Source organism: Dryobates pubescens, chromosome Z (genome assembly GCF_014839835.1).
Source record: "Dryobates pubescens isolate bDryPub1 chromosome Z, bDryPub1.pri, whole genome shotgun sequence".
Classification (NCBI taxonomy): Eukaryota; Metazoa; Chordata; class Aves; order Piciformes; family Picidae; genus Dryobates; species Dryobates pubescens.
This window is the reverse complement of record NC_071657.1, coordinates 117,504,956-117,532,379: the sequence shown is the minus strand read 5'-3', so window position 1 is coordinate 117,532,379 and position 27,424 is coordinate 117,504,956. Positions and strand designations below refer to the sequence as shown.

Genomic DNA, 27,424 nt, shown 5'->3' with positions numbered 1-27,424 from the left:
ACACTGCAGAAAGAGCCAATGTGGAATTTGTTAATGAAGCAGGTTTCTCCTCAGAAAATGCCAGTTCATCAGAACCTGGGGCTTTGGGGATGTGCATTGCAGTCCTGGCAGAAAAGGCATCTCAGGTTGTGGATGGGTTCCTTGGTGGAAATCAAGGAGTTTTAAAGGCTGTTGTGTGAGTAAAGTAAAGTAAGGCAGCATGGATGGAGCAGCTGAAGTTCACATGAAGTTTGGGTCAAGTCCTGCTCCCTTGAGCTTCAGAGCTGCTTCTACTGGGTAAAACAGGGACAACTTAAAAATTTGCCAGGTCTGAATTAGAGAGACTTTTGGCTACTGTAGGGATGTGACTGCAAAATACTGCAGACTGATAAGAGTCCTCAAGATGATGATAAGGTGCTGTGGGGGCCCCAAATCTCAATCTGACAGATGGAATCATAAACTCATTAAGGCTGGAAAAGACCTCTAATGTCATTGAGTCCAACTGCCAGCCCACCACCACCACACCCACTAAACCATGTCCCTAGCTGCCACGTCTACACATTTTTGGAACACTTTCACGGATGGTGACTCCACCACCTCCCTGGGCAGCCTGTTCCAATGCCTGACCACTCTTTCAGCAAACATTTTTTTCCAAATACCCAACCTAAACCTCCTCTGGCACAACTTGAGGCCATTTCCTCTTGTCCTATCGCTAGTTACCTGGAAGATGAGACTGACACCCACCTCAGGTATCTCCAGGCTGATATTGCAAACATGAGGGAGGAAGCTCTGCATGCTTCTTTCCACACAGAAATGGAGCAAAACACTTCAAAAGCGTATCGAAGCACAGCCTTTTTTCCCTGCCATGTCCACCCAATAAGGGCTTATTGGTTAACACCTTCAGGGTAGAGGCTGTGGCTGTGGGTTCACTTCATCTGACAGCAGAAAAGAGCATTTTGCCCTTGATTTCACTGTCACTTGCTTGCAAGATCTAAAAAGCACTGGTCTGAAGGGTCTCTTCAATAGAGCTTTTGCACAGCAGGGTAAAGGAGGTTCCCTGCTGAAAACAAAACCAGTGGCTTTAAACCAGAGTCCAGATAGTCTCCTTTCCTTCCCAAGTGATGCTATGGCACCAATTAGATCCAGCCATCAGGTCGCATCTTTAGTATTTTGCATTGCAATTCTGTCTAGACTGTTCCACAGCAGTTTTTATTCTGTATGGGTTTTGGAGAGGATAGACATCCCTGCACTGGATAATTGTTCTGATGGATTCAAGTCTGAAAATGCTCTGGTAGTGGCTACTGGACTTTTCCCCATTTTCTCACCCTGGAAGCCAAGTTGGTCTTTGGCCTGGGTGAAACCATTTCATAATTCTGATGATGACTGGCAGCAAAGAGGCTAGCTGATGCCAAAGAGTCATAGAATGTTTTGGGCTGGAAGGGACCTTTAAATGTCATCTAATCCAGCTTCCCTGCAGTCAGTAGGGACATCTGCAACTCCACCAGGTTGCTCAGAGCCTCACCAAACTTGACCCTGAATGTTTCCAGTGATGGAACATCTACCACCTCTTTGGGCAACCTGGGCCTGTGCTTTGCCACCCTTACGGTAAAAAAAATATTCCTAATAACTAGTTTAAATCTCTCCTACTTTAGTTTAAAAACATCCCCCCATTGTCCTGTCATAAGAAACACTTCCAAAAAGATTGTCCTCATCTTTCCCATAGGCCCCTTGAAGTAATGAAAGGCTGCAAGAAGGTCTCCCTGGAGCCTTCTCGAGGCTGAGCAACCCCAGTTCTCAGCATTTCCTCACAACAGAGGGGTTCCATCCCTCTGATTATTTTTGAGGCCTCCTCTGGACCTGTTCCAACAGGTCCATGTCTTTCCTATGTTGACATGGAAAGTGCCTCTTTGCAAGGGGGAAGGGATGAAGTGCACATTAACAACATCCTTTACCACATCCCTCATTGAAATCCCAGCAGGTACAGAGAGAGGATGGTTCTATTTGGAGCCCACCTTTCCCTTAGCAGATGGAAGGGACAGAGCTTCTACACAGGCAAAATTTGAAAGCCCTTGAGGTAACCATTTGCTCTGTAGCCCAGCTTAATTCCAGGATAAATAACAGCGTTCTGTGATATTCTGCCAATCTGATTGCTCTCACAGTTTTCAAAGGAGGTGACAGATTTCCTGTCCTCTGCAGCAACTGGTCTCTGCTCCAGCTCAGACACAGCTGCATTGCAGGGAGTGGATAAAATACTCCTTTTGCCCAGGAACCTCTTGTGATGCATAGACAAGACCAGGAGCCTCCTCACTTGCTTTGGCATACACTGTCCCCACACAGATGACCACCTGTGGAGCTTCAGTCCCCACTTTCGCTGTGACAAAACCAACCTGTTGTCCTTATTTAATCAGGAAAGGCTGCAAAAAAAGGGGAGGAAAATAGGAACTTCCTCAGGCCTGGCTCACAGCCCTTCCCCTTCCCTGGGTTGCTTGAGCTCCTTAGCTTTCTCATCCTGCCTTGGGAGGAGCAGGAGCCGGCTGGTGTAAGGCTCCAAGCTGGGCTCAGCTCACCAGCGGTGGGGTGTGTCAGTCACCACTTCCTAAGTTATTCTTCTGGGTTTCCTTTTCTCACTATTAATAGATTTTCAGCCAATCTGAGCTGGTTCAACAAGGTGGACGTGGGGGGAGGAGGCGTTACTGAAATAGGAAGCGGGAAGCTGTTGGGCAGGGAATTAATCAGGAGTTCCATGGAGAGGTGGTGGCTTGGGGACAGGATATGTCCTTTCGCTTTGCATCTTGCGCTGGTTCGCTGCTTTTTTTGTGTGCTCCAAGCCATGACCTTTCCAAACAAGCTACTCCCTCTGAGCATCTTCCCCGGCATGCAAAACACCACAAATCTACTTGCAACGAGGTTACAACCAGAGCATGGCATGGCTGGTGGTGGTGCACAACAGCTCACTTGTGGTCCTCAACTCAGAGTCATGGCCCTTGACTGATATTGCAAGGAGCTACATTGATGCAAACCAGCACATCTTTCCTGACGCATTTCGTCTGGCTTTTCGCATCCCAGCAGCGCCTGACCACAGCACTCTCACACCAGCCCCTACCGGGAGTGCCCACAGCAGTGAGGGCTGACCGTGGCACTTCCAGCCTCACAAATGTTGCTTACTGTGGGCTGAACAAGCCCACCTTGATCACAGAATCATGGAATCAGAGAATCATAGAGTAGTTTAGGTTGAAAGGGAACTTTCCAGTTCACCTCCTCCAACTCCCTTGCATTTAGCAGGGACATCTTAGAATCTCAGAATCAATAAGGTTGGAAGAGACCTCAAAGACCTGTCACCCAAGACCTCATGACTACTAAACCATGGCACCAAGTGCCACGTCCAATTCTCTCTTGAGTACCTCCAGGGATGGTGACTCCACCGCCTCCCTGGGCAGCCCATTCCAATGGCTAACAACTCTTTCTGTGAAGAACTTTCTCCTCACCTCGAGCCTAAACTTCCCCTGGTGCAGCTTGAGACTGTGTCCCCTTGTTCTGGTGCTGGTTGCCTGGGAGAAGAGACCAACCCCCTCCTGGCTACAACCTCCCTTCAGGCAATTGTAGGCAGCAATAAGGTCTCCCCTGAGCTTCCTCTTCTCCAAGTGGATCATTTTGGTCAGAGTCCCCACACAACCTGATCTTGAATTTTTACAAGATGGGACATTCTCCACTTTTCTGGGGAACCTTGATAGCTAGCAATAAGGCAAAGTTCTCTCCCCTCCAGGGTTGTCCCCATCATACCTACACACTATCACAGTCACAGCCGTGGGAAATGAAGTCATGTTTTTGCAGTGGACTCATTTCCTCCAGGCTGTTTGGCCACTGCACTCAGATATGTGTGTGGAGGGCTTGCACTCTCCTCCTGTGGATCTACTCCACACCAACACAAATGAGTAAGCGTTTGGGGGGATCTGTGTGATACCTATGAGAGGAAAGGTGCAGACCAAAGCATTAAACTCGCTGCACCCAGTGCTGTCAGAACACACCTGTAGGTGCTGGGTAACCGCATTTTCCTTAAAATTGGAAATTGGCCACAGTCCAAAAAGTGAAATCAAGTATGTGGCCCTGCCCTGCCAAAATGCAGCCAGGAAGGTCAAGAGCAGGTAGTTTTTTTCTGCCTTCTGGAAAACAGGGTGGAAAACTCTGGCTGAAATTCAAGTGAAATATTTTGGGGGCTTGGAAAGGATCTTCTCTTGATACGGAGAGAGATGGCTTAGAGGACCACTCCTCCATCCTTCTTCACTCTCACAGCATGCATAAAATCCTTTTATCTGTGGAGCTCACAGCATGAAAGGGTCATTTGTTTCCCGCAGAAGGACGGATGGTATCTTTTGTGAGGAATTTTCATGCTAAAGGGGCATTGAACATAATCCTGTCTGGCTGATATTGCCACCAGTCTGTGGTTGCAGGGGTTTTCTCCTCCTCGGACCAGGTCCTTTCAATTTCTTCTATTGAGGACAGTCATCAGGCAATACTGGCTACCAGCCCAGGCAAACAGGGGCTCATTACCAATTATTACCCCTGGGTCTGCTGCTGAGATTTGGCACGGGTGGCCAGTTAAGTAGGAAGAGATAAAAAACCAGTTCTCCGGGATTTATTTGAAAGAATTACAGCGCGCGTGGAAGGAAAACAGTGACTCCTGGGCTTGTGATGCTCTGGGCTCAAGGTGCAATTAGGCTGCACCTTAAATACTGGGTGAAGTTTTGGGTCCCTCACTGCAAGAAGGACATCGAGGTGCTGGAGCGGGTCCAGAGAAGGTCAACAAAGCTGGTGAAGGGTCTAGAGCACAAGTCTTGTGAGGAGCAGCTAAGAGAACTGGAGTTGTTTAGCCTGGAGAAAAGGAGACTGAGGAGAGACCTGCTGGCTCTCTACAACTACCTGAAAGAAGGCTGTAGTGACATGGGAATCTGGTCTCTTCTCCCAAGTAACAAGTGACAGCACCAGAGGAACCTGAAGTTTTGCCAGGGGAGGTTTAGGTTGGACATTAGGAACGATTTCTTCCCCAAAGGGTTGTCAAGCCCTGGTACAGGCTGCTCAGGGAAGTGGTGGAGTCCCCACCATGGGGGGGATTAAAAAGCCATGGAGATGTGGTGCTTAGGGCTCTGGTTTAGCGGTGAACTCGCCAGTGCTGGTTTCATGGTTGGACTTGATGATCTGAAAGGTCTTTTCCAAGCTAAATGACTCTTTGATTGTTTCTGCTTTGGCATTAAGTGTTTGCTAGGCTCCCAAAAATGAGAGCAATGGCTTTGCATAAACCAGGCCTTCCGTACGTGGTGAACCTGCAAGACACCAGAAATGATTTTTGTTTTTCCTCAGTCTGAATAAAATACAGGGGTTGTTTTTCCAATGCTGCAGTGAGACACTCTGGGGAACAAAAAAAAACAAAACAAACAAAAAAAACCCCTACTAATATTGAGCCCAGAGCAATAAAATTGCAGAACGGTGTGCAGCCCACGGCTGCAGCAGCATCTGACTCCTTGTGCAACAGCAGCGAGAAGATAGTGTGCAATTTAGAATTGTAGAATAGTTTGGGTTGCAAGGGACCTTTAAAGGTCGTCTAGTCCAAGGCCTCTGCAGTGAGCAGGGACAACTTCACATAGATCAGATTGCTCAAAGCTCCATCAAAACTGACCTTGATTGTTACCAAGTATGGGGCTTCTCTGGGCAGCCTGTGCCAGTGTTTCACCACCCTCATCATAAAGAATTTCTACCTTGTCTGAATCTTCTTTGTTTGAATCCTCACCCATTTTGTGGTTAACTGAATGCCTGGTTTCTAGTTTGGTGCAACCACTACCGAGGATTCAAGCTAGGGAAGATAATAACACAGTTAAGGGGGTGGCTAGATGAAAACTGTCTTTTGCACCTGGTTTCATCTGCTAGGTCCTCATGACTGTGTTGTGCTTCCTCACTTCTTTTCTTGCAGACACTGGTTAGTCTGTAGGAAATATGACATCTCCACAAAAACTCTTTTCCTTCAGATGTAGTGGAAATGCTTTCTCACAAGTCCAGGGTTTCCTAAAATATTTCATGCTATTATTTTCTGTTAATTTCACACCTTAGTGGTGTTTTCAGAAATGGCTGCTGTCAGCTGGTGGAGAAACAGGAAGAGGAACTGTGTTGCAAGAGATCTGCACATTTCTTCTCCTGGCTCTGCATTCCTCCTGAAGTGGTCAGACAGTTGGACTAGATGATCACTGTAGGTCCCTTCCAAGTGAAATACTCTCCCTTCTCTCCCCAATGCCTACATAGAGCCTAGCTATAACTCCTCTGCCTCATCTAAACCCATCCTCTCCACAGGCTGATTTCATGGGACTTCAAACCTGTTGCAGCTTCCCATTCCCAAATCCTTCTCTCTAGATGCTGTATCAGTTATAGCTCCACCACGCCAGGTCCTGTCACAGTTTGGTTCAATTGCCCCAGCAGTTTGAATCACAGAAGCTCAAACCTTCTTCTGGTCCTTGAAGCACAACTAGTGGTAGTTCACAGGCACCGTAAGCAAAAATGCTTTCCCAGTAAGCCAGCGTGGGGGAATGAAGCAGATCTCTGGAGAGCAGCATTAGGATATAGCTAGAAATCAAACCTTGGAAGTGTAACTCCTGTTTTGGAGGGCTGAGATCATATTACAAGTGTTTCATGGGGCAAAACCCATAGCCCTCTTCTGCAGCTATTGAACAGAAGAACCCCTCCTGCTCCAAAATCAGGCTGTAGTCTTGACTCCCGGCAGATCTACAGATCAAGTGACACAGTGCAGCCTCCAGGTCCTGGAAGGTGAAAAACTGGTCAAACCTTTCCTGGGGTGAATGTGGGGAAGATCCTAGAGCTGGTGGTTACCATGTGCAATGTGGAGGGAATTATTTCTGTGGCAATTGATGGAGGTCATGCAGTGATTACAAACAGGAAAAGGGACCCAAGTTTTTATACCAGTTGATGTTTTAGCATTGCAGGATGTTGCAGGATGTATCTTTAGTCAAGCAAAGTGTTCCTCAGGTGCACCTCTCACTACTCTATAATTTGAAACCAGCTTGATCATTTAGAAATTGAAAATATTCTTCAGAAACCAGCTGCAGATCTCCTTATGCATGATAATATGATCAGGTTGCTCAGAGCCTCATCTAACCCAACCTTGGACACTTCCAAAGAGGGAACTTGTTCCCATGTCTCACCCTCCTCACAGTGAAGAATATCTTCTTCATATCTAATAAAAATCTACTCTTTTTTTGGTTTAAAATCTTTAGCCCTTATCCTATCACTGCGCTTCCTGATATAGAGTCCCTCCCTATCTTTCATGTGGATCTCCTTTAAGTACTGAAAGCCCACAAGGAACCTTCCCCAGGCTGAACAACTCCAACTCTCAGCTTGTCCTCACAGGGGCTGGACCCCTTAATTTTCCCGGTTTGCTTCTCCTCTTTCTTTCATTCTTTTTTTTTTTTTCCTGCCTCCTTGGCTTCGTTTTTGTTGAAGGTTTTCATTAGAAAATGAGCACATCACATTTTAATGTGACTTTCTCAGGCTTTTCAGAATAGTAAAATAATCATCTGAACAAGTATGTGATCATAGATTGGTGACAGTACTTGCAATGGGAAGCTAAACTGCACACCCTTAAAATTAAAATGACAGAGCTCAAAGTCATTGTCTTTTTGTATTTACGTGCAAACTGTCCAGTGCTGACCCATTTCTTTTGGAGCAAGTAGAATAAATATTCTTTCCATAGTTCACCCAAAGAGGAATTCCAGTGTCTACAATTTTTTATAGAATTAGAGGATGGTTTGGGTTGGAGGGGACCACTGAAGGTCATCTAGTCTGACCCCCACTGCCTTGGGCAAGGACTTCTTCCACTAGACCAGGTTGCTCAGAGCCTCTTCTAACCAGACCTTGGACATTTCCAAGGATGAGGCATTCACAAATTCACCTTAGCTCAAAGTTTATCTTGTTGTTTTTTTTACTTCCCTAGGTGTCAGCTCTCAGGACACTTCAAGTTCTCCAGTCCCAGGAGAAAATGGGAAGCTCGTCACAACTACTGCGGTCACCACTACAATCAGAACAAAAAACCCATCATCCACCTCAACCATGCCAGCTGTCACAGTTCAAGCAACCCCCCTTGCAGAAAATCCATCGACCACTACTGTAGTATCACCCACCACCTTTCAAGTGATCACCACTACAAGGCCACCAACCACCTCTGTGACATCATCTGCCAGAATTGAAGGGCCCACCCCCAGAAACAACCCAGGAAACCCACCACCCATCCCCACGACATCACCCCACCAGTCTCAGCAGGACAGCTCCTCCGTCAGTTCTGGAGGTTCCCCAGCCCCTCCTTCTGTAACCTCCAGTACTGCCCAGCAGAAGACTAGTCCTGCAGGCAGCTTGGGAAGCTTGCCAGCCACCACTACTGCAAGTCCTGTCCTCACTCACGTGAGCAGCATTTCAGCCACCACAGGAGGTTCAGGGACTGGTGTGGCATCCTCCCCCAGTGTGGAAGCTCAGGGAAGCCAGCCTGTGGACCAGTTGGCCAGCACCACTGCAAGCACTGGAGTGCCAGTGAGCAACCTTCCTCCTGTGCAAAAGGACTATGGTGTCTCTTCTCCCTCATCTGTCTCAAAACAGCCTCACTCTTCTTCTAGTTCTCCAGTCCTAGGGCTGGCCTCTTCCACCACACCTGGAAGCACTGGCACTTCTGTTACTGCTCTTGCTGGACCTGTGTCCCACACCACTAGTAATGCCTCTCTGTCTTTACCACCTGAAAACACTGACAAGTTCTCAGAGGCAACCACCACACCAACTTCAGGAGGAGGTACTGGAAGATGAGAACCTTGATTTCTTGTATTGGGAGGCACTTTTGTGGGCTTTTCCTTTGGCTACGCTAAATACCTGCTGTCATACTCAGAATGTCCAGCATAGCTGTCTCCATGACAGCTGGTTGTCTAGGTCCCTGTTGTCGTCACTGGAGATCGAGTCGATGCAGTTAATGAAATTCAAAGCACGAGTCAGCATTGACATTGGCTTTTGGATAGACCAAACTGTGTCCACAGCACCACTGACTGCACTTACTTGATCTTCAGTGACTGCAGAAGGGAGCCAGCATTGATGAGTTGAGAGCTGGAGACTGATGTTGTAGAGCTGGTGAAACAGATTGACAGCATCCCTGGCTATAGATCTCTAGTGTGGCTGACAGCTTAGTGAAGGCTGTCTGGGCATGAACAGAAAATAAGCTTTAGATTACTAAGGAGATTTTGTGGCAAAACTCTGAGCCTACAACCTCTAAAGAGTTGTGACAGTTCCAGGCAGGAGGATTAAACCTTCACACTACCACAAGAGTCTAAGCAGTAGGGTCAGGATGTTCACCATTATTGAGGGGAGGATTGGCTGCTAGCTTCTGTCTGAGCAGTATCAGGATCCTCCATGTAGTGTTTAGGATGTTGCTGAACACGATTCATGTTTTCTCCAGACTTTTGGAGCTTTACCTTCGTCACCTTAGTTCATAAGTGTCCTGGTAAGGCACAGTTCAGGGTCCCCACTGGTATTCCTTCACAGTGTTTATGGGGAAGCAAACTGATGGTTGTCCCTCACTGTGGGACCTCCATGGAACCTTTCAGAGTTGTGTGGGATTGTGGATTCAGCACATATCTGGCTCTGAATAAAAGCTATGATGACCCTTCATTTATCTTCCTTTGAAGAACGCTGTTCTTGACCCAGTTTCCAGTTACCTGCAATACAGAAGCCACTCCCAAAACCATTTCTACCCTTCCAGCTGTCAGCATCACTGAATGGGCCAAGGTCTTAGTGCAAGACCACCTTCACTGGCTTCACTCAAGTCATGTTTTGAGCACATTTGAAGGCATGAAGAGGTGAAATGAGCATTTTCATGAAAGATGTTTCATTCTCCTTCTGTTCCACAGGATTGTTCTCCATTAAAGGATGATTTATGGAATTATGTTAATTCAAATTTGAGGATTTGAGCATTGAGCAGGAAGAGGTCTAAAACCCCTTTACATTTAATAAATAGGTGAGAGAATGCAAAAGAAACAGATGGCTTTGAAATGACTTCTCTGCTGGAGCTTTCAGAATGTGTCTGAGAGAGAATACTCCTCGTCTTTTCTCTGGAAGAGGCAGGAGTCCCAAAAGCAAACAGGCTGTGAACAGGATGTGACATTTCAGTTCACTTTGTCACCATTTATGGATCGATTAGGAACCCTCAAAAGGACTTGGTAAGGCAGGAGGCTGCTGTGCTCCTTGCACTACTCCCATTGCGCTGTAAGATGCCTCAGACCTCAACAAAGGCATCTGAGATGATCGCAGCTATCTGAGACACCTGCGTGAGGGTAATAGATGTGAGCATGTGCCCCTTTGGGAGTAGCAGGCAGTCAGGATACCCCAGGCTGTCCCCAGAGTACTAGGCACTACTTCTAAGGACGTCCCTCTGGACTTTGTCCATAGCTGATAGAGATGCAATCAGCAGAAGTTACGGCGTTTCATCCCCTCCTAGCAGAGTTGGGAGTGGTTGTCAGTCAAATTGCACAATGAAATCCATTCTCCAAGAGATCCTGGGTAGTCAGTTCAGATAGAACATAAAATCATGGAATGCTTTGGCTTGAAAGGCACCTTTAAAGGCCATCTGGTTCAATCCCCCTGAGGTCAGTGGGAACATCTACTAGATCAGGTTGCTCAGAGCCACATCCAGTCTGACTTTGAATGTTTCCAGGATTGGGACATCTCCCACCTTTCTGGGCAACCTGGAGCAGTGTTTCACCACCCTCAGCATAAAAACTCTTCCGCTGAAGTAGTCTGAAGCCCACCTTTGTTAGTTTAAAACCATCACCCCTTGTCCAGTCATGACAGGCCCCGATGAAAGGTTTGCTTCTTCCTTTCAAATAGGCTCCTTTAAGTACTGAAAGGCCACAGTGAATTCTTCCAATAGGTAGTCTACCTCTGCTGTGGAAACCTCCATGGAAGACACCTCAGATAAAGTGAACCGAGGGCCATTCCATTTAATCAGCTCATGCAGCTACCAAAGCTCAGCCATCACAGCCTTTGGGTTCATCTCTCCAGAACAGTCTGATGGGTTCCAGCATCAGAAAATTAAACCAGCACAAAGAAAACGTAAGGAAAGCAACCAAAGCCTTTCCAAGCTTTGACACAACGAGCTTCAAGGCAGGGCTAGAGCTGAAGACTTACTTTCAGCTGCTTGTGACCAGAACTGTCAGCTGTATCCTCTACACTGTCTTTCTCCTTGTTTTTATTTGTGTGTGTGTGTGTGTATTGGGGACCCAGACCAGAGAAGTCCAGAAGCTGGATCTGTGCCAACTAAACCTTCAATTGCTGACCAGAGCCCTACCAGTGAACAGCCATTGACCCCAGGCTTGGGGGACCAGCCAGAGTGCAGCAGATGTGGCCACCATCACCCTAACACTTCTTTGCAAAATGAGGTAATGACACCTACAGGGAGGTGAGCACTTTGTTGTGGTGTCTCTTCAGATTCAGCTCTCATCCCATGTGCACATAAAACCTGCAGCCTTTCTTGCTGTGCCTGTGTTTGAGAGATCTGCCTTAGATGGCAGCAAGATAATTCTAGATCATACAATGGCTTGGATTAGAAGGGACCTTTAAAGGTCATCTAGTCAACCTCTTTCTCCTGTAGCTTTCCACTGAAGACACATTGTGGATAGAGGTGAAGGACATTATGATCTGGGTGCTGAACAGGGAACAAATGAAACTTGGGAAGCATTATGCAGAGCAGCAGATGTCTTGGTGTGGACTTGGACTTGATGGGAATGCAAACACCACAATTCAATGTGAACCTCACATGGATGATATTATGAGAAAAAGGTTTGGGAAGGGGGTCAGGGGCACAACTCAAAAGGCAAGGCAGGATAACTGAAGATCCCAGTGTAGGAAGGAAGGAAGGAAAGAGACTCTGCTTTTAGCTGCCTATCTCCTGTAGTATGGGACCCCACCATGGCCTTCTGGCACAGAACCTCCTGCTTCCCAAGCCAATTCCTGCTTTACCCTGTCCTGCAAATCTTAAGCCTGGTTTGGGAAGTGCATTAACAACCACATCAGTTACCTGTGGAAACATTTTCCAGGCATAAAGATTTGAGTGAAGGGCATCCAGACCTGTATCCTTTCCACAAAATGGATCAGAGCTTTGCCAAGGATGTCTCTGGATTGGGGCAATCTGTTGTATCAGTCACCAACTGTCCTTCCAACCTATACCAGCCTTTTGAGAGTTGCTTTTCTTCTGTCTTTCCAGGTCATCTGTAAAGACCAGGTGCAAAACAGTTTGCCCAACATATATCTGAAAGAACCCAGAACCTGTGTAAGTACCATCCTCTGGGACTTCTGTGTAGGGTCAGCAGCCATGTTGCTGTTGGAGATCAGCTCTTACCCTGTGATATGCTGAGTGTGGAAGCCTACAGAGGTCAAAGTAATTTCATCAAAATAAGATGCAACCACTTTTGGGGTGTAAAATGGTAAATGCAAACCCACACTCAGCAGTATCAGGCAGTGGGGAATGTAGCAGGAGGAGAAGAGGCCCATATGGTCTTCTTCACGTAGAAAGGCCAGTTGAGTCCACCCAGGCCTCAGAGGAAGAGCAATGAAACATTTTAGAGGGTGAAACCTAAGGGAAAAGCTTTTTGCCTTTGCAGAGAGTCCAGAACTTCATCCCAAAACCAAAGCAAAACTCTACAGTTGTTGCATACTGGATGAGATCTTACAACCTCACAGCTGGAGTAGGGTGGCATCCACTGCAGAGTATCTGGGAAGAGCAGCAGCCTGGAGTTTGGGACTCACTGTGCTCCTTCATGCTATATCAGATCTCATGGATCCTTAATTTGAGAGCAAAAGACTCCATTTCATTTGTTTCAAGCCTTCTAGTAGACCAGGGAGTAGTAAAATGTAGCGCAAAGGCTGGGGAAAGGCAAGCCCAGCCCAAGACTGCACCAAGATCCTTCTTCTAGTGGGTGGGTACTGCCTGATGGCTTTTTGAGGGACATCCACCTCCAAAATTATTCCTGTGGAAACTGTAAGTTTCCAAACAGGTGGAAGTTTTAACTTCATGATAAAGAGGAAGAGGCAACACCACATGGTTGGTGTGGTCTTGACAAAGTGCATGAATGCATCTATCTGAGCTGTGGGTAAGGCTCAAGAGGTGGGTTTTGGCATCATAATGCTCTGGTTTCTGCATCACAGCACTGCTAAAGCAGTGTAAGCATAGGGAAATTGGATCTTCAGGAACTTTCCAACAGCTTGTGCTGCACAGCAGCAGAAAAAGCTGCTCAGGTTGAAGAGCCTTTGCTATCCACTCTGGCTCTTGACTTCACCATACAGTGGTGAGACACAAAGCAGTCACATTATGTTCACAAACCCCCTTGAGATACATGCTGAGATGAGCATGATCATTCTTGCTCATCACAGCAGCTCTTCAAATTCCCTGTGGCTTGGTGATGGCCCTGTCTGGCAGCCCTGGAGAAGGCTTAGCACTCCCTGTGCTCCTGGAGAAGGGAAAGCACTTGTCTGCTGCCATCTCATGGTCATCACTTTCCTATTTTGGCTGTGCTGTGTGTAAATTCTTCTTGCCTGCACGGTCATAGAAGTGATGATGTTCTTAGCTCTGTGGTCCTTAACACCGAGGATGACTTCAAGGAGGAATATTATTACCAGGAGGGCCATAACCCAGACACCACAGCAGGAAGACCTCTCCAGAGAGCATCCCCTGCCCTGCTTTGTGCAGTGTCTGAGACACTGAAACACAGAATTACAAAATCATGGAATTGTTTAGCTTGGAAAAGATTGTTAAAATCATCAAGTCCAACCGTTAACTCAGCACTGCCAGGTCACCACTAAACCATGGCCCTCAGCATCACACCTACACAGCTTTTAAATCCCTCCACCACTTCTCTGGGCAGCTTGCTCCAGGGCTTGACAACCCTTTCAGGGAAGAAATTTTTCTTAATATCCAGAATAAAATTTCCCTGGCACAACTTACCTTCTCCTCCTGGGCACAGCCATGCTCTGCAGGATCTATTGTCCTCCCCATACTTTTGCTGGAGCTGTGCCAGGAAGCTTTTGGGAAGTGGGGATGGGCAGGCTGGGAAGTGCTGGTGTGCAGGGATCACAGAATTGCCTAGATTGGAAAAGAGCTTTAAGATTATCAAGTCCAATCATTAGCCTAACACAACAAGTCCTTGGCTAAACCATCTCACTAAGCACTACAGCTACACAACTCTTAAATCACAGAAACACAGAATGGTGGGGGTCGGAAGGCACCTCGAGAAATCACCCAGTCCAAACCCCTTGCCAGAGCAGGATCATATATAGACCAGGTCACACAGGAACTCATCTAGGTGGGTCTTGAATATCTCCAGAGAGGGAAACTCCACAACCCCCCTGGGCAGCCTGTTCCAGTGCTCTGTAAACCTCAGTGAAAAAATTCTTCCTCCTGTTTCCATTGAACTTCCTATGCCTCAAATACCTCCAGGGATGGGGACTCCACCACTTCCCTGGGCAGCCTGTTCTAATGGCTGTTCCAATCCAGTAAAGACATTCTTTCTAATATCCAACCTAAAGCTCCCCTGGTGCAACTTGAGGCTGTTTTCTCTCGTCCTATGGCTTGTTACTTGCTGAATGGACCAACCACCACCTCTGCAACATCCTTTAAGGTAGTTGTAGAGAGGAGAAGTCTATCTTGAGCTTTCTTTTCTCTAGGATAAATAACTGCTCCTTTTAGGACTTGTTCTCCAGACCCTTCACCAGCTTCACTGACCACCTGGACACTCTGGAGTGGACACTCTGGAGTATCCCAATGTCCTTCTTGTAGTGAGTGGTCCAAAACTGAACAGAGCTCATGAACCAGCAAGCTAGGGAGTGGGCAGACATCACAGCTTGGCATCATCCATCACTCCTGTCCTCCCCCTCTGCTGGGCACTGACTGTCCGGAGCTGGCAGGCCAGTGAGTCTGCCACCCTGTTTCCCTTAGATTCCTCTGGGCATCGTAAGGAGCTGAAGCATTGTTAGCACAAACCACCAGAAGCTGCAGAAAGGCTGCAAGGGTGCATCCTCCCAGAGCATCGCTACCCTCAGCTGCCAGAACACCTCCCACCCCCTTGTTGCTAACTTTCCACTCAGCCTGTTCCTGAAAATGGCAATGAATTTAATGCCTCCCCAGCCGAGCAGATAACAGAGAAATGGCACTATCTGGTTTCCCTGCTTTGTAGGCCTGGTAAACAAGTCTCTAGCCAAATCTTGACAGCAAACTGAAAAAATCCTTTGCATTTCACAACCCGTGGGAAAACAGGAAAGTGCACTATAAGGAGGAGTGTTCCCGAAGTGCCTCCAGTCCTGCTCTGCCAGAGTCAGGGCAGCTTCATGCTAAAACCTCAGCTCCACAGGGAAGCTGAGATTCACTGAGGTCAACATGAGGGTCCAGTTGTGGGGCTGTGTCCAGATCACACAGAGCAGAGGAGAAGGCAAGGATCACCCCATCCCAGGCATGGCTGGGCTCATTGGAAAGCACTGGAGCTGCAGGAAGCCTAGGAATCTGAACCTAGGAACTGTGGGCATTGTCCCTCCCCACTGCTGCACCTCAGTTTCTCCAGCTTCAGTAAATTTAACTTAAAACCCCCACAAATACCTAAAATTGTAAATCCTAGGGGGAAAAAAAACAACAACACAAACCACCAAAAACACCCCAGCATTGAAATTATAGTTGGCACCACTTTATGGACCAAAGGTACCTTATGAACTAGTTTATTCCCAGCATTTTTCTTCTTCAGATGATGTTTTTGATGAGTGCTGAACAGTTTGGTCTATGTTTCCTCACCTTCTCTTTTCCCTCTATGCCTTCCTTTGGTTGCAGCAGGCTCTTAATGAGTTTCTTAATGAGGCTAATTAGCTTGATGCTTTGCATTCCATAGGATGACTTTCCCAGGGTCCAGCTCACAAGTGTATCTTCAGTTGAGGTTTTTATTGGCTGCTTGAGGTGCTTGGCTGATGGACAGATGGATGGTCAGTCGATCCTTATCCCAACCCCAAGATGCATTAGGTGATGTGAGAGGTGACAATGTGAAAGGGTGCTTGGTGGCACACAAGCTGTGGCTGAGCCACACAAACCTGTGACCACTTCTCAGGGGTCCAGCATTCCTCCTCCATTGTGTCCCTAGCTGAGACATAGATGTACCCAGAAAGCTGAGTCAGAGGATACTGAGGAGGATCAGAGCCTGATCCAGCTAGCGGATGCAGAAGCACCAGTGGGAGCATCTGGACCCATGCCCAGGTGTGTGAGGGAATTAGCTGTGTGAGACCCACCAGCCTAGGGACAGCAGAGTGGTCCCTGATGCAGGAAGAGGGACACCCTCACTGAGCAGGGTCATGGTCTCCCTCACCCTGTCCAGCTGACAGGGGTGGTTTGTTGACTCAAGTGCTGTTACCTCATTCAGGGATGTTAGTTTTAGGTCCCCACCAGTGTGGGAACCAGATTCGAGCTGCTCGGCAGCGCCTGTCAACTGTGGCCAAAGAATGCGAGCGGCTCTGATGGCAGGAGGGGAGAGCAGCCGGGTCCGTGGCACTGCTGCCAGGGCACCCCTGATAGCTCCCACAGCTTTTCCATGCCCCTCTTCCAATCCTGGAAAGGGCAAAAGCCTCCAGGTCCTGCTCAAAAGGGAGTTTAGGTGCTGTTCATCATCCAATAGCAAAGCAGTTGGGTGCTCAGCTGGGTTTCAGCCTTGCATCTGATTGTCCTCTCTGTCTGAAAAAAAATATTTTAAAGGTCTTTCTTTTCTCCCCATGGGATGAGGAGGAGGATTGGGTTGTTAAGGGCTGAGGGAAGACAGAGCTGTGGGAAAAGCTGGGAAAAGAGGGTGCAGGGAGGCAGCAAAAAGGGTTATCATGCCTCTGCCAAACAGAAAATGCTGCACAGGCAGGGACTGATAAGCTGCAGAACGTTTAAAGCGTAGGAGCACAACCCAGCGTCCAAAGATGATAAAAACACCATCCTGACCAAGCTGTAACCATTCTTTTCCCTGTCCTGCTGGGGATGAGCTTGCCGGGGGATTCTGCCTTGCCAAGGTCTTGTCTTGCTGCCCATGGGCACAAGGCTGGGGGCAGGTTTTCCATCCAACTCCTTTCCTACGGTTGTAGTTGGGATGGCTTGGGGAATCTGCCTGGCAGAAAAGGACCTCAGGCTGTTGGTTAACAGCTGAACGTGAGCCAACAGTGTGCCCAGGTGGCCAAGAAGGCCAACAGCATCCTGGCTTGGATCAGTAATAGTGAAGGAGGAGTAGGGAAGTGATTATCTCCCAGTTCTTGGCATTGGTACGGCCACATCTCAAATGCTGGTTTCAGTTTTGGGCCCCTTACTAGAAGGAGGACATTGAGGTGCTGGAGAGTGTTAAAAGAAGAGCAGCAAATATGGTGAGCAGGTCTGGCGAGGAGCAGCTGGGGTTGTTTAGTCCGGAGAAAAGGAGGCTGAGGGAGACCATCTCGCTCTCTACAGCTAACTGAAAAGCAGCTAGAGTGAGGTGGAGGTCAGTCTCTTCTCCCAAGTAACATGTGAATGAACAAGAGGAAATGGCCTCAAGTTGCACCAGAGAAGGTTTAGGTTGGACATTTAAAAAAATGTCTTCCCCAGACAGGTTGTCAAGGTCAGGAACAGGCTGCCCAGGGAAGTGGTGGATTTACCATCCTTGGAGGTATTAAAAGCTGTGCAGATGTGGTGCTGAGGGGCTGTGGGTTAGTGGCAGCCTTGGCAGTGCTGGGTTAACACTTGGACTTGATGATCTTAAAGGTCTTTTCTAACTTTAGCGATTCCATGATTCCAGGGTGAGGACTCAGCTGGGGGGCCTGGGGAGCATTTCTCCCCACGTGGAGCAAAAGGACAGCCGAGGGCCAGCAGAGGTTCCTAGGGACAGCCAAGGCCTCACGCTGCTGAGCTTAGCCTCGCACTGTGCCCAGGAGGGATCAGTCTTCCGCCTGGGCAAGTGCATCCTGTCTCCACTGCTGCTTCCCAAATATTTAGATAAGATGGGGTGAGATTAGATGCCTTCCTCGGCCAGGCAGCTCCCACCCTCCCAATGGAGCAGGCAGGGTGGTGCTGGCCGTTAGTGTGAGCAGGACCTGGTGCGGCTAGCACTGCAGAGGGAGAGGAAGGTTCAGGGTGTTGGAGCAGGCAGGAGCAGAACCCAGCTGGGACAGACACACGACACCTCGTTTTGGCATGTGTGGAGAGCTCGGGCATGCAGGACCAGTGCAGGCAGGACCTTGAGCACCTAGCATGTGTGTACATAGGAGGGCCACCATCTCTGCCTTGGTGAGCTCCCACCTGCTGTGAAGAGATATAAAAAGCCTTAGGAATATCTCAGTGGAGACATGGCTCCATCCAACCCTTTTCACCACCGGCCCAGACTGACCCCTCCAGAGATGCTTCAGTTTATGCAAAAGCAAAATGCATTCTCTTGTCTCTGCAGAGTCACAGAACTGAGGCCCTAGGGAGAACAGGCACCTGGGTTGATGGGGTAGAAGCATGAGTGATGGGAGGGCTGCAGATGCCCAGGGGAGCTGCAGAGCCCTGACCTGTTCCTGCCGTGGCCCTTCAGCCTCCTCTGCCCTCCGCCCCCCCCCCTCCCTCCCCCTCCCGCCTGCTTCCCTTGGGAACCTGCTATTCCTGTAACACCAAAAGCTGCAGCTCTCAGATAAGGCCAGCACAGGGCCCTGGTAAGGAACAGCAGCCAAGAGCTCAGCTTCTCAGAAAGAAACCACTTATAAACCTTTCCTGTTCCCTGGGAGGGATACAGGAGCTGGGCAGGGCAAAGGGACAGGGAAGTATGGGGATGGCCACAGCATCCCTGGTGATGGGCTGGGATCCTCCTCAGCAATGTGGGCAGCAGGTGGAAGGAGGGGATTCTACCCCTCTGCTCTGGTGAGAACCCACCTGCAGTGTTTGGTCCATCTCTGGAGTCCTCAGCATAGGACAGACATGGACCTGTTGGAACAGGGCCAGAGGACACCACAGAAATTATCTGAGGGCTGGAATCACTCTGCTGTGAGTGCAGGCTGAGAGAGTTGAGGTTGTTCAGTCTGGAGAAGAGAAGGCTCTGGGGAGACTGTATTGTGGCCTTTCAATACTTAAAGGGGCTGATAAGAGTGCTGGGGACAGACTTTTTATCAGGGACTGTTATGACAGGACAAGGGGTGATGGTCTTAAACAAGGAGAGATTTAGGCTAGAGAGAAGGAAGGAAGGAATTTTTTATACAGGATGGTGAAACACTTGCCTGGGAATGCCCAAATTGGTGGTAGATGCCCTATCCCTGGAAGCATTCAAGGTCAAGCTGGATGAGTCTCTGAGCAACCTGAGTTGCAGATGTCCCTGCTCAGTACAGGTCATTTGCAACCCAAAACACTCTATGATCAGTGTCTGGCTGTGGGGACAGTGCTGAGCTCTTGCTGTCACTGCAGGCTATGTGGAGGACTGCCAGCACCAACAACTCCTTCTTCGAGAGCTTCTGCTCAACAGGCCAACACACATTCAATGCCAGCAGGGAAGCATGCACAGTGATGCTGACCTCCCACGAGCGCCACTCCCACCACTGGGCAGTGCAGACAATCTTGCACAGTGAGTATGACCCCACCAGCCTCCCTGAGGAGGGACAAGATGACTATGTGAAGAGAGGTCCTGGCACACAGATGCCACCTGAGGCTTAGCAGAACCTTCAGGTCTGCTGTAGCTCGGCCAAGTGTTTCCTTTCCTTGGGCTGCCCCATCTCAATGGCTTAAGAAAGGCATGACCCCAGAGATTAACTTTGCTCCCCAGTGAATGCACCAGGCCCCTGTCCCATCTATGACAAGCCAAAGCAGGGATATGAGGATCAAGGAATAAAAAATCCCTCCTAACTGGTTAAAATCCAGTTCCTAGTTCAAATCCTTTCCCAGGGGAGCAGAGTGGAGGTTCCTGCCCACATGAGAGCTCAGCCTGGAGGTGCTCAAATACTGCTTCAGCATCAGGGTGCTGGGAGGATGGAGACATCACACTGTCCTAGTGCAAAGGGCAGGAAGGACTGAGCTCCATCCTCCTTATCATCATCAGGACAGAGGCTGGGTGGTGGGTGCAGCCTCCAGAACCCAACCACAGGCAGGGCAGCTGGGCCCTGGGAACTAATCCTGCACCTCTCTGGCATGGCCTGGAGTAGCTGGTTATAGCCTTTTGATGGTCAGAGGCAATGGGGTCTCTGAGGCTGTACCCATTCCAGAAGAAGAGGTCCCAGCTCCCTGTCTGGCCAGGGAGGTACTTGCAAGGTACTTTTATGCCCGTACATTTCCACCCACCACCTCCACAAAGGGGTCTTCCCCACTCATGGGGAGGTGGTGGCACAACACCCTCTTTGTGCTCATTGCAGCCTCTTTCTCCCCCCAGTTCATTTGGACCCTGAAGAAGTCCTTGAGGATTTGAAGGAGAAGGAGAAGTTAGAGGAGGTAAGTGGTTGCACAGGCACAGTGCAGCTTCCCCATGGATAGCTCCCAGGGCGGGTGGGTGGCACAGGAAGCCCTCCTCGGGGCCTGACCCCTGCCTTCCACGGCAGCTCGGCATCGCCAACATCACCTACGACAAAAGGGAGCAGGAGATGATCATCAACGACGAGTTCAGCACACCCCTGATCATCACCATCGTCACCCTGGCCGGCTCCCTGCTGCTGATCGCCGCCATCTACGGCTGCTGCCACCAGCGCTTCTCCCAGAAGAAGGACCAGGTATGCAGCAGAGGGCTGGGATGGGTAGCTCAAGACCCCTGTTTGTCCCAGAAGCGTCTTCAGCAGATGAAGATCACCAGTGTTGCCATCCTGGCTTGCCCAGCTGGCATCACTCTTGCGTGTTCTTCAAAGGGTGCCCAGGTGCTGTGGAAGGACAGGAGCTGCTCTTTGGGGTTGTCAGGGAAGGAAGCAGCCAGGATGCTGGTACTGGAGTAGGACAACAAGCAGCACCTTAGTGCCACTTGGGAGAGCTTGGGCCATAATTTTGATAACAAAGGCTTTCTCAACTTAAAACCCCTCTCCAAACCCATCTATACCCCCATCCCTCAAAACAAAACCAACTCTCAAAATACTTCTGTGAGTACAGGAGCAGAGTTGGGTGCCCTTCATCACCCTGATGTCTTCCAGGGGTGTCAGAGGCTTCAGGAAGCCCACAGCTGGCTGAAGAGTGGCAGGACAGCGGGAGGATAACTGCAGCAGGGCATCAATGCTGCATGGCTCAGCCTTCAGGAGGGCTGGGCTGGGCCCAAACATCAGAGCAGCAGATTTTAAGGAAGAGCAGACATGGGAAAGAAAAAAAATCTTAATATCATTTTGATCTCAGGAAGCAATTCTGGGTGATTTTAGGGTGGCATCCACCTGCAAGGACTTGCTGTTCCCAGGCCCTGTGGTAGGGATAGCTCTGCTGTGTACCCAAAGTCTGCATCAGCCCCTGCTCCTCTTGCTGAGGGTTTAGCTCTGGAGGAGACACAGCAACAGAAAGGAGAAAAAAACAAAGGAAAAAAAAGGAAAAAACAAACAAATAAGCAAACCAAACAAAAAAACCCAAACAAAAAACCAGGCCAAATGATGCAATTAGGGTGAAGAAATCTCCTGGTGGAGAAGCAAATCCCTGCATCCTACTTGAAAAGTTTCATCCTTTCCAGGTGTCCCAACCTCTGCTCCACATGCCTGGAGCTATGTGAAGGTGGGGGATAAAGAAGCCTCTGCTTTAAAGCCTCTGCAGTCTAACAGATGAGCATAAAAGGCAGGGAAGAGCAAACCAGTGCTGGTGACAGACTTGTCTTTACAAGGCCTGATTCTTCAGGAGGGAATGGAGGGGGATGTAAGACCTTGATAGATATTTAACCTCTGCTAGGGTAATTGTACTGTTCAGAAAACATGTAGAAGAAATAAGGCAGATTTAGTGATGGGAACATGTGTTGCACAGAGCAGAAGCACAGGGCAGCGTAATTTGGAAGGGAGCTTAAAAGGGGACCTCGTCCCACCCCCCTTGTCTTGGGGAGGGACACATTCCACTAGACCAGGTTGCTCAAAGCCCCATCCAGCCTGGCCTGGAACAATTCCAGGGAGGGGACATGGTACAGAGGAACAGGTACCAGCCCTGGCTGGGTGCTCTGGAGGTCAATACCACCAGCCACAGGGTGAAGTACCAAAACCAAAGCAAGGGATGCCAGCTCCTCAGTATGGCTCTTGCTCAGAGCACGGGGAAAGGTCTTCTGTCAAGCAGCTGCAGCAAGGAGTTAGAAAACCAAAGACATTTCTCCTTTCTGGATCAGGTTTTGGGTGGTTTCGTTGGTTTTCCTTCTGCTTCTTTTCCAAAAATGACTTGAAAGTTTGTTTTTTATTTTTTTCTCCTACCCTCCCTCCCCACTCCCCCTTAAACCCTGCTGTTGTTTTACCTTGGAAATAACCAGCACATCCACCCTGATCTCCCCGGGTTTGATGATGGACATGTGGCCCTGATCTTTAATGTGAGTTCCGACACAGGGATTGGAGGGGCGGGCGCCGCATCTGTAACCCCTGCAGATCTCACCTCCGGCGCTTGGTAGGGTTCAGGAGCTTTTAACAGGACTAAAGCCCAGCTTTAAAGACCCCTTCCCCTTGCACGCCACGGGGGTGCCTTGCCATGGTGGGAGAAAGCATAACTCAAGCTTCTAGCCATCTGGGGGTTGCACCAGCAGCCCTAGGGGGTGAAACAGCCCCTGTGAAAGCCCAGGTGCCTCCTCTCTGAGCATCTCACCATCCCTGCCCACATTCTCCTCACCATGTGTAACCCAGGGGACCTCCCAGCAGCACCTTTGCACCCCCCTGCTAGCACCAAGTCCCGCGGTTTTGCTTCTCCATCCCTTTCCTTCTCCATGGATTCCTTCCCACGCCTGTCTCCTGACATTTATTAGAAGCACTGCAATAAAGCAAGCTGTAAACCCAGGCAGAGAGCCCTGTGCTCCCAAAAAAGGGACTGACCAAGGGCTGTAGATCCCCGATGAATGCCTCCAGGGCAGGGCATGGAGGAAGGAACTAATATGGTGAAAGCAAAATTAGGATGGGCTGGGGGTCTGCCAAGGGATGAAGGGCCCAGTCAGATCCTCGAGCATGACATACCAAAAGACCAGGGTCATACAGTGCTTAATTCACCTTTTCCTGCCTGATTTTCATTGAGAGCTCCAGAAGAAATAGGGATTGTGCTTATGGAGGGGTAAATGGGCTGGCAGCATCTGCAAGGTGGGAACAGCCCACTGGTCAAGGGGGAGAAAAATAATAAAGCAGATAAAAAGTGCTGCAGGAGCAAAAAGGAGAGGGGAAGAATGGAGGTGAGTTAGCATGGCAGGAGCTGGGATACAGATTCAGGACCAGGCAGCAATGCTCAGCCTCTTCCCGAGGTCCCAGGGGGGCCAAGGAATGGCCAGGCTGAAGCTGGCAGCTGCTCCTGGAGGTTTTCCACATGACTCTGTCTGCTTTTTCCTTCTGCCTACCATTAGCAGTCTTTCTCTTGCCAGCTCCATGCCATCCCTTCGCTGTGCCAGTGCTGACTGCAGCCCTCAACCTCATCATCAAAACCTCTCTGTAGTTGTATCCATCTATAGGGGGCAGTGGCCACAGCTGGCTGGGACGTGACACGCCACCATGTGGTGGCGCACACAGCACAGCCAAGCCGTTTTTCATGGGGGTTTCTGGGTTTTCTTTCCTCGCAGCAGCGCCTGACTGAGGAGCTGCAGACAATGGAGAACGGTTACCATGATAACCCCACGCTGGAGGTGATGGAGACCTCCTCTGAAATGCAAGAGAAGAAGGTGAACCTCAACGGCGAGCTGGGGGACAGTTGGATCGTTCCTCTTGACACCCTCATGAAGGAAGACCTGGAGGAAGAGGAGGACACGCATTTATAGGATGCAGAACTTGATCAAGCAAAAAATGATCAGCACTCCCCCAGCAGAAAGAACCTATAACCCCTACACACACAGAGCTCCAAAACAAGACAACATTCCCAACAAACCCCAGAAAGTATTTTAATAAACTAATCATGCCCCCCATGCCACTATGTCGGGTGCAGGCTTGAAGAGGAAGGGACATGAGAAGACACCTCCAGGGTGTAGTGTCAACACAAGCCACCACAGTGGCCTCATTCAGAGAAACAACCTCCACCACCCGTGGGTACTCATCAGGACCTACCATGCCAGACCTGACCAGATGTGGGCAAAGGCAGTGGCCTTGCTCCTGAAGAGCTACTGGTGCCTCCTCTGAGTGTGTTCCCTCCCATCCTGCGGGATGGAACCACACCAACCTCATCCTACTAAGCAAATTAAAAGGCAGAACAGCTAAATGTAACTAGGATGGGTGAGGGAGCATCTCTTGACAGCAAACCAGCACCTGGCAATTAGAGCTAGAAAAATCCTCTGGCCCACGCAGTTTAGTCATCACTCTGCCCTCCCTGACACCCAGGCATGGAGCAGAGAAAGCTGGCACAGCCTGTTCCTTTCCAATCCAGTTTCCATCCTCTTCCCTCAAACCGCCGGCTAAAGCGCACAAGAGAGCCCTGTGCTGTGCCACAGGCAAAGGAACGCATCCAGACCCAGCCAAGGGGAGGGATGTGGCAGTGCCAAGTGATGCCCAGTCCTGTGCCACCACCAGCTGTGCCACAAAGGGCTGCAGGATATATATCCTGCACCCACTTGGAGACCAGGAGAAGTTCGGCAGCTTGCTGTATAGGTGCAAAGGGGAGGAGAAGGAGTGATGCCCTCGGTTCATCCCTCCTGGGAGGGGTGTAACGAGACCAAGAGCAAGAGCAGAGCCCAGGCTGGAGGTTTTGTGGTGCAGGAGCCCAGCTCCAGCACAGAACAGTTCTGCTGCTGCATTTCCCAACAGAAGCATTGGTTGCCTTCCAGAAACATGCAACAGAATCTCACAGCCCACCTGCACCCTCCCCTGACACCATGGGTTATGTGCACCAGGGTGGTTTGTGATTTTTGTGGTCATCTTGTTCTGCGTGAGCAGCAGAAGACATAAAAGAGCAACAGAAGCAGGATCCAGGTAGCTTGGTGGTATTCAGGGTTTTCCATCGGTACAGCCCTTGGTGTTTCCTTCCCACAGGGTTCACAAGCTCAGTCCACACTCTCAAGCTCTTCTTCAAAAGCCAGTAACATAACAGAGACCTGCAATGAAACTTCCAGCTCAGCAGTGCAGCTGGGACTGAGCTTTGTTGGGCAGCCCTTGGTCTCTTGTCCAGGTCTCCCTTTGTTGTAAGTCCTTAGAAGGGAAAATAAAACTATGCAGGAGTAGAAAGAGGATGGACTGAGGCCATTTCTGGTTTTCTACTCTCCACCACAACTCCTAAATGGCTCTAAAAGGACGGGGAGAGCTTCACACCTTTGCTCTGGCTTTAGGAAAGCAGGGATCAGAGCAGTGCTCCATGCTGCAGCACATAGAAAAGAAAGAAGCCTAGAGAGTCACTTAGGTGAGTGCATCTCAACACACGAGGATGGTGGTGGGCCCAAGCCCTCTGTAAGGCAGAGGAGCTGCAGATGAATAGCGATGGCCGAGCACAACACTTCCTCTCCCCTGCCTGCCCTTCACCATTGCATGACGGGGTGATTTCCTTCAGGTTCAATCACCAAGTCAACAAGATGGAGATCTGCTTCCCATGGCTGCCATAAACAAGGGGGAAAGCGGAGCTGAGAAATGGAAAACTTGGAGAAAATACACTCAAAAATGGAGTGCATTTCCAAGTCAAGTCAGTCCTCAGGAGTACTCACACAGGAGAGGGTCAGGGTGGTTTGCTCAGCCCCAGGACAGAAGCTGGCAGAAGATAAGTCTTCTCAAAGGGACTGGCTCTTCTCCCAGGTCTCCTACACCAAAGGGCAGAGTTTGAAGTGTTCTAACCTATATATTTTTGTATGTAAATATTCCTGCTATTCATTAGCAATGTATTCAGCACACTTTGCTTACCTGTGCACTGCACTGTAGGGAAGCAATTTTGGAGGGGTGGGAATTAAAAAAGTTTAAAAAAAAACCAACTAAAAAGGAAAAAAAAGCTAAAGGCCAGTCTGGTAGGGGACCAACATTGGACAGGAAGCAGGAAAACACCTCCCACCCAGATAACCCCATGCTTTGTCCTCGCTCCAGCATCAAGTTCAGCTCTTTCATGTTGCAGCAAGACTCAAGGAACAGGTCTGGGTGTGTGCAGTCACTTTTGTCAGTGCATTTGCTCCCAGTTGCCCCAAGGAGATGAGCAGCAGCTCAGTGCCCTCGTGGTTCTGCCCCTCGCAGAACCTAAATGCAACAATATCAGAGGGCAGCAGTGAGGCTTTGGCCGTGGAGGCTGGAGATGCTGTAAGGACACCCCTGGCAGAGCATCTCCAAGCTGCTGGGTTTGGGCCTGTGCCTAAATGATCCTCCTTCCCGGTGGAGAGATGCCAAAGTGCTTTAATGAATCAGGTCCAAAGACTTTCCAGGAGAACCCTACCAAGGTTTGAAATGAAGCAACCTGAAATCTTTCCCGAGCAGAGACCCGTGAAAATAATAACTGCTCAGCAAGTGCTTAGAGTGATCTATATTTGAATAGGAATTGTACATTTATTTATTTTTTTTCCAGACATCATATTTTTAAACCACTAATATTTTATAGTAGACTTTTTTTTCCTTCCCCTATTTAAAGAACTATTTCCGTGAGACACAAAAACAAACAAACAAAAAAAAGGGAAAAAAAACAAGAAAAAAACAAGAAAAAAAAAAAAGAAAGAAAAAAAAAAGGGGGGGAAAAAAGTCTGGTTTTTATGTTGAAAACATTCTTTTTTTGAAGCAAATAAAAAAGAATTAAAAGTCAGGTAGGAAATGCAGCAATGAGCATTTTTTGGCCTTAATCCTTCCCTTTGTAGACTTGTAGCCATAATTGTTAGACCAAAAATAATAAAGCGCCCAGACGCTTCCTTCTTCCCTGCCCTTCCTCCCTTCCCCAGCCTCCTCTCCTCTCCCCCAGACCAGCTTTAATACCTGACACATCCCACGAGGAGATCATTGCTCTTACCTTCTGGGGAGAGCTTTACAAGCAGCTCAGATGTCCTTGCAAGAGACTTTTCTATTTTCAGATTCACCAGGAACCTGTAAATATTTCAGGGCCATTTATCTCCTTGCTCACAGTGCCATGACCTGACCGATGACGTTGACTGTGACTGTCGCGTACAGAAGGCATAACCCATAAGGGACTGCAGACCAGAACCTGTTTCCCAAGGTTTGGAACAGGTTGTCCAGAGAGGTGGTAGAAGCCCCATCCCTGGAAAGATTCCAGGTCAGGTTGTCTGGGGCTCTGAGCAACCTGGTCTAGTTGAAGATGTCCCAGCTGACTGCAGCGGGGTTGGAATAATGACCTTCAAAGGTCCAGCCCAACCCA

General features: G+C 49.0%; 1 protein-coding gene across 4 annotated transcripts in view; it reads left to right on the top strand.

Moving 5' to 3' along the window:
* The window catches only part of PODXL (podocalyxin like), a 54,654-nt gene extending 28,613 nt beyond the window's left edge, over positions 1–26,041 (top strand). Inside the window, exons 2-9 of one of the 4 annotated variants that reach the window (XM_054178554.1) lie at positions 7,970–8,812; positions 11,290–11,444; positions 12,269–12,334; positions 19,469–19,625; positions 20,424–20,482; positions 20,590–20,757; positions 22,455–22,511; positions 23,736–26,041. In XM_054178554.1, coding sequence (XP_054034529.1) covers positions 7,970–8,812; positions 11,290–11,444; positions 12,269–12,334; positions 19,469–19,625; positions 20,424–20,482; positions 20,590–20,757; positions 22,455–22,511; positions 23,736–23,927 — 1,697 coding nt within the window. In that variant the 3' untranslated portion in view covers positions 23,928–26,041. Of the gene's footprint in view, positions 1–7,969; positions 8,813–11,289; positions 11,445–12,268; positions 12,335–19,468; positions 19,626–20,423; positions 20,483–20,589; positions 20,758–22,454; positions 22,512–23,732 lie in introns of all 4 variants that reach the window. The other 3 variants (XM_054178553.1, XM_054178556.1, XM_054178555.1) reach the window with 3 other exon arrangements.
* Positions 26,042–27,424: the final 1,383 nt, after the last annotated feature.